Source organism: Dendrobium catenatum, unplaced genomic scaffold (genome assembly GCF_001605985.2).
Source record: "Dendrobium catenatum unplaced genomic scaffold, ASM160598v2 fragScaff_scaffold_358, whole genome shotgun sequence".
Classification (NCBI taxonomy): domain Eukaryota; kingdom Viridiplantae; phylum Streptophyta; class Magnoliopsida; order Asparagales; family Orchidaceae; genus Dendrobium; species Dendrobium catenatum.
The window spans coordinates 51,321-57,487 of NW_021318820.1; the positions used below are offsets into that span (position 1 = coordinate 51,321).

Consider the following 6,167-nt stretch of genomic DNA (forward strand, 5'->3'; position numbering starts at 1 on the left):
CTCAAATATAAGGAAGAGACCTTATCAACATAATATGTCCAAATGGAATCATAAGCTTTTTGACACCGGCTAGGTAGGGGTCTCGACGAATCCACGTCGAGGATCCGGTGACGGGACCAAGAACTCCTTCTTGGGGGAGGGATCACCACCTAAAATCCTTCAGGATACAGAAACCCAAAAGCAGTGTAAAAACTACTCAAATATTATTCATCTCAAATTTATCTCTATTACAATGAATGTCTTCTATTTATAGAAAAAAGTAACCTATAATAGGCTACATTCAATACAAGAGAGCACTAATCATATGTAGCCATATATGCTTCCAATCAAAATAAAACTATCCTGAAGTTAATACAATTAATGGCTCAGCTCCGGCGTCACTTTCTAACACTAGCAATAGAAGAGATAAATGGAGTTTATCATTTTCCAAAATATGTTGGCTTTGCATTTGATGTTGAGGTAGAAATTTAGCTAAGGCATATGTCCCTTTTATCTTTAGGCAACATCATTTATTTCCATGAAATAAATGCATTTTTCTAGTTACCTCTATTGGTGAAAAAGTGAAGGGTGAGAGAAGTAAGTTTTCTTCATAATGCATTTGAGGAGAGAAAAGGAATGGGGCTAATAGGGCAAAAACTCATTGAAAGCTGGCCTGATAAAGTGAAATATTCCTCCAATAGAAGGGTTTTCATTTTTCATACCTCAAGCCAATAAGTGATTTTATATATAATATGTGTACAATCTTTAGAGAAAAATGCCCAATCATAATAGGAAGAACGAGATATTTAAGAGGAAATTCCCAATGTTAATAGCCAAAATCACAAAACCTAAAATGACCACCATAGCTCAAGAGATCCAAATTATAGATTTTTTAGGATTAATTTCCGATCCCATGAACACAATATAAATAAAGATAGTGCTTGAGAGTTTGAACTATATCAAAATTAGTATTAACCCTCACCGAAAAGTCATTTGAAAAGAGAATATAACAAATAGAGCATGTTCTTTTAATAATGGGAGAATATCTAGAAGCATTGATCTCATAGTCCTAGAGATAAGAAAAGGCATCCATATTAATGGCAAAGATAAATTGGATTGAGGACATCATTGTCTCAAGCTATTGAGAGAATTGAAATGGACCTTGTTCTCATCTTTGAGAATAACATAAAATGATACTTAGACTTCATTTAGGTCGATTTTTTTATTGCCTCTTAAAACAATTTTGTAGTTAAAAATTAAAATTTTATATTAAAAAGCTATTTTAAAGAATAAGAAAGCCGTCCTAAATGAAATCTTTTAACTTATACAAATATCAACCTAGTGAACAAAAACTCTAGGATAAATGAATATTTTTTAGAATAACTACCTCAATGGGAAATCGTTTACGGTGTTCCCATTCTCATCAGATTATCCTGTTACCATGGGTCGTATTATCCATCGAATGAATCAGCTTTAGCCACATCTTCCACGAAGCCGGAACAGCTTAACTTCTTCTAAACGAGATTGACATTTACAGACTGATGGCGTTCTGTAAATATATGAAGATAGTTGGGGGTATTTATGTCTGCTCGGGCATATAAATAGCTGATGCCCAGACCGCATCCTCTTTGCTCTCTGGGAAGCCCTTACCGCATATAAAAGACCCAAAATCACTTCCTGGATTTCGGTGCTTCGAGAGGACGGGAAAATATGTAATTTTGGGAAAATAAAATAATTTCTAAGTTTTTGGAGTGAGGAGACGATAGGAGCGGAAGGATTGAACAATCTCATCGTCTTCTTTGAAGACGAATTGAGGGAGAAGAGGAGAGGAAGACGAAGGCTCCGAAGCTTAAAAGGAACTCCTTTACTGACTTCTCGGCTTCGTTTCTTTTTCTTGTCCGTCGGATTTGTGGAGGTGTAAAAAAATCAGTTTTGATTTCCGGCGAGGAGCGAGTGGATGGTCAAGCGGCGAAAACACGGGATTTGTGCTGAATTCCAGCTTTAGGTTTTGGGTATTGATCCGGATCTGATACTGCGAGTAGAGAGGGAGAAGGAAGAGAGTGTGATGTACGGATCTCCATCGGCGGCGACGACGAAAGGCCTAAACCTCCAGTTCACGACGGCGGCAGCGGCGTTCGGGCACCGAAAAGAGGACTCCGATCTGCAGAGAGAGCAGGAGATGAATTCCGGTCTTCTCCGCTTCAGTTCGGCACCGACCACTCTCCTCGGCGAGGTCTGCGAGGATTTCCAACCCGTGAGACCTTCCAGCCCTGAGATGGAATCCCTTTTCGCTCGCTTCCTCGCACAAAATCAACGCGAAGAGATACGCAGCAAGTCCACGGCGGGCAGCGGGCAGGGGCAAAGGAATACTTTATTTACGCCGGCGGCGGTGGAACAGAGCGAAGGTTTCTCCTCTATGTCTTCTCAGATGCTTTATCACTCGCAGCAGCAGCAGCCCATGGCCGATAACGCTTACCGAGTGGTAAGCTCCATGGCTATGGAGACTGACCAGATGAAACCCGGTGGCGCCAGCAGCGCGAATCTAATCCGGCAGAGTAGCTCCCCTGCTGGATTCTTGTCTAACTTAAACGTTGACAGTGGTAATCTCCTCTTTCCTTTTTCAAGATAGAGATCAAACTTCTACTGGGGATGGAAAGCTTCTTAAATTATTATCCATTCTGCGATGCTCTCTAGTTTTGTTTAATATGGCAATTTTTTCCCAGCTGATAAATTCTAACTTCTTTGCCTTTATTCCCAAAAAAAACGTATTTTCCTTATAAATTGAAGCAAAATTCCTCCTCCTTTTTTTTCTATCTGAGTTTGTTAATTTATTGTGCTTTTTTAGGGTATGGTTTGCTTAGAGGGATGTCTGCCAGCAGTAACAGGAATGGCATGGGGGCAGACTTTAAGGGCCAAATTAACTTCTCCTCAAGGCAAAACTCACTGTCTCAGATCTCTGAGATGGGGAGCGAGGGAATATCCGGCGGCGGCGGCGGAAGCCCGGAGGAGAGCAGTAATGGCCACTGTTTCATTCCCGGCTACCCGGTTAACTCCTGGGAGGACTCCTTGCTCTCAGATAACTTCTCTCCCAGAGAGAGCAAGAGAGCCAGAGATGTTGTGGGACTAAATCAAACAGAGCTTCAGGTACTCCATCTCATTCTCAACTCTTTCTTCTCCGGCCATCTGCTACACGTCTGAACAAATATTGTTTGGTTTTATAGAATGGAGCTGGGCTCACTCACCAGTTCAGCTTGCCGAAGACGACTTCGGAGATGGCGGCGATTGAGAAGTTCCTCCATTTTCAGGACTCTGTTCCCTGCAAGATCCGTGCTAAGAGAGGCTGCGCTACTCATCCCCGGAGCATCGCAGAGAGGGTAAAAAAAACTATATTTTTATCCTCAATTCGATCTTGATTATTTTCCAATTAACGAGTAGATGTTTTACGAAAAGTCTGAATCTTTTCAGGTTAGGAGGACTAGAATTAGCGAGAGGATGAGGAAGTTGCAGGAGCTAGTGCCCAACATGGATAAGGTAATTACCAAATTAATACTGTTCAGTACTTTTTTTTTCCCGAAGCATCAAATTTGATGCTTATTTCTGTCATTTGCAATTTTTTTTTTGGGGAAAATTATTTTCCTTCTGTATCTCTAAAGTCATTTGCAATTTTGGATTGCAGCAAACTAATACTGCGGATATGCTCGATTTAGCCGTTGACTACATCAAAGATCTCCAGAGACAGGTCAAGGTACGGAATTTTAGGATTAAAACTATTCTGTTTCCTCTTAAGCTTGTTTTTTTTTTTTCTTTTTCAATAAAAAGCTCTGAGTTACGAATTCTCATTGTACGGTAAAGAAAAAATAAAGAATACAAATCTGTTATTAAATTTGTTCTGTGAATTTACCAGTTTAATCATCTACTTTATTATGAATAATTAGCATTATCTTTTTCAAAATCATCAAAATCAAAAGAATCCCAATCATCCAAAATGGATTGAATGGTTTGGATCATTAACTATAAGGCACGCTTGTCATGAAAATTGAAAAAAAATCAAAAAACTCAGCAGGAGAGTACATTTTTTCATGAAAGAGAGCAATAAATTTCCATTAAAAGTTTGTTTTGTTAAGAAACTTTAATCTTCTGCTCTAAAGAAAGTTTATTTTAGGGTCGGTATTTAAAAAAAATAATCTGCTTAATTTTTTAACCAAAACAAAGAGCTCAATAAAATGAGTCCTACGATTAAATTGTCAAACTGTAGAGCTTAATTTTTGTACTAAAAAAATAAAAAATATTACGCAGAGTTTGATTTCGTTTGGAATTACTTTTTTACTATTTTTAAAAGCAGCCTTCTATATATTAAAAGTAAGAAAGCAGTGATTATTTAATTAAAAGTATTCATATGAATTTGATATATATATTCATCGACCACCCTAATATTCTTCTTTATAAAAATAGCAGATAACTTTGAATTCTCTCATAATATTTTCATGAATAACTATTTTCAGAAGACTATATCTTTGCTTCTTCAAATACGTTAAGAATTTGAATAATCTGCTTATTTATAATGTTGATTACTATTCTTTGCAGTCAATATCTGATATTAGGGCAAGCTGCACCTGCTCAGTTAGCAAACAGAAACCCTACCAGAATCAGGCAAGCTGAGATGTTTATTGTACAGAGAAAATTATAAGATATCGATAGTGATAAAGTGGCAGTTGTAGGGAAATGGAGAACCTTAGTCCCTCTTTGTTTTCCTTTGCTCCAATGCCAATTTTGGTAGAGGAGAAAAAAGTATAGGTATGTGATTTTAGATCTTATACCTACTGATAGTGTGCTCTACGTAATCTTCTTCTTCTTTTTTTTTTTCTTCCTTGGAATTATTCAGGGATCACCAAATACCAACGACTAATTTTCAGCTGCAAGAAAGTATGGAGTTTACTAATTCTTGTGATGTGACATTGATTTTTTTTTTTTTTGGGAAGAAATTTAAATGTCGAAGGTGTTTTTGAATATGATTTTGGTTTTTTTTATTGGAATGTGCTTAAAAATAGTTTTTGATTATTTTAATTGTTTGATCAAAAGATATAATGGTTGCTTCCTCAATGTTCTTTAGGATTTGAGGTGGATCAACAATATATAAATGAGCTAGTTTAAATAAAATTTTAAAAGCTCGTTATATAAAGGAAGAAGATTTTTTTTTTTTTTTTATAAATGTAAGCTCTTTTGACTTATTATAATGAAGATGTGGATAGAAGCTTTCAATCTTAGAAAAACTAGTAAATAAAAATATCTTATGGAAGAGAGAGAGAGAGAGAGAGAGAGAGAGAGAGAGAGAGAGAGAGGATTAGGAATTTTCTACTATACGAAAAAGGGATATACCTTAATATGTCATCAAAACATAATGGATGTTCCCCAAAAGATGGATTTTTCAATCTAAGATTATTGCCCTTAAGGCGAGAAAATAGACTCTATAATAGCCAATTGAAGATGCTCATAAAAGTGTTACTTGTGGTATAACTAAAAAAAATAAAAAAATTGTAATCCTAAAAAATCACTTAGCGGTGTTGATAATTGACAGGACCCGAAAACGCGATTCGCACTTGACACCAAATTTCGGGTTCAGGTTTGGATTTTTTATCCATTTCAAAAATCGAGTCGGGTTCGGGTTGACCTGGAAACCCAGGATGACCACTCCCCGCGTGACCACAGCTAATCGCAACTGCCCGTGGCCAACCACAAGTTGTGAGGCCAATCACGCGTCTCGACTCGCTCATCTCTTGTCGTGTCCACATCGTTCTGTCTACCGTGCTGCACCATTGACTGTTGTCGACTACCGACCCGCCGATGTCCGGATTGCCGTGTCTGGGGATCGGGTCGGGTTCGGATCCGAAAATCCGACCTGTTTGTAAAAACGGGTCAAGTTCGGATTGACCCAATTAGCTCGAAATTGACACCCCTAAAATTCATGATCATCATCATCACATCCTACCACACAAGTTTCCTATTTTGCTTAGGTTGTCAATTCAAATGCCATTTAATTTATAGGAATACAATATACAACATGCATAGCATCTCATGCCTACAAAGGAATTCATTTCATAAATCATTCAAAAGAAAAACTTTCTTTTGTATAGGATTGGCTCAAGTGATTTTAGCTCGTGCATCAAGGAATTCAATGAACGTTCCCATGG

At 37.6% G+C, this 6,167-nt stretch overlaps 1 protein-coding gene across 1 annotated transcript; it reads left to right on the forward strand.

Moving 5' to 3' along the window:
- The first annotated feature begins 1,603 nt into the window (after positions 1 to 1,603).
- On the forward strand, positions 1,604 to 4,825 carry LOC110114625 (transcription factor bHLH130-like). Its single transcript, XM_020847558.2, has 6 exons — positions 1,604 to 2,579; positions 2,825 to 3,123; positions 3,201 to 3,353; positions 3,445 to 3,510; positions 3,656 to 3,724; positions 4,564 to 4,825. Exons 1-6 carry the CDS (start codon positions 2,045 to 2,047, stop codon positions 4,636 to 4,638), a joined length of 1,197 nt encoding a protein of 398 aa, XP_020703217.1. The 5' UTR covers positions 1,604 to 2,044; the 3' UTR covers positions 4,639 to 4,825.
- The last annotated feature ends 1,342 nt before the right edge of the window (positions 4,826 to 6,167 follow it).

Excerpts from the sequence above, each read along its gene's own strand:
- LOC110114625 (XM_020847558.2), top strand. The coding sequence starts at position 2,045 with ATGTACGGATCTCCATCGGCGGCGACGACGAAAGGCCTAAACCTCCAG. Across the intron at positions 2,580-2,824 it reads TAACTTAAACGTTGACAGTG|GGTATGGTTTGCTTAGAGGG; the intron begins GTAATCTCCTCT and ends GTGCTTTTTTAG. Across the intron at positions 3,354-3,444 it reads CCCGGAGCATCGCAGAGAGG|GTTAGGAGGACTAGAATTAG; the intron begins GTAAAAAAAACT and ends GAATCTTTTCAG.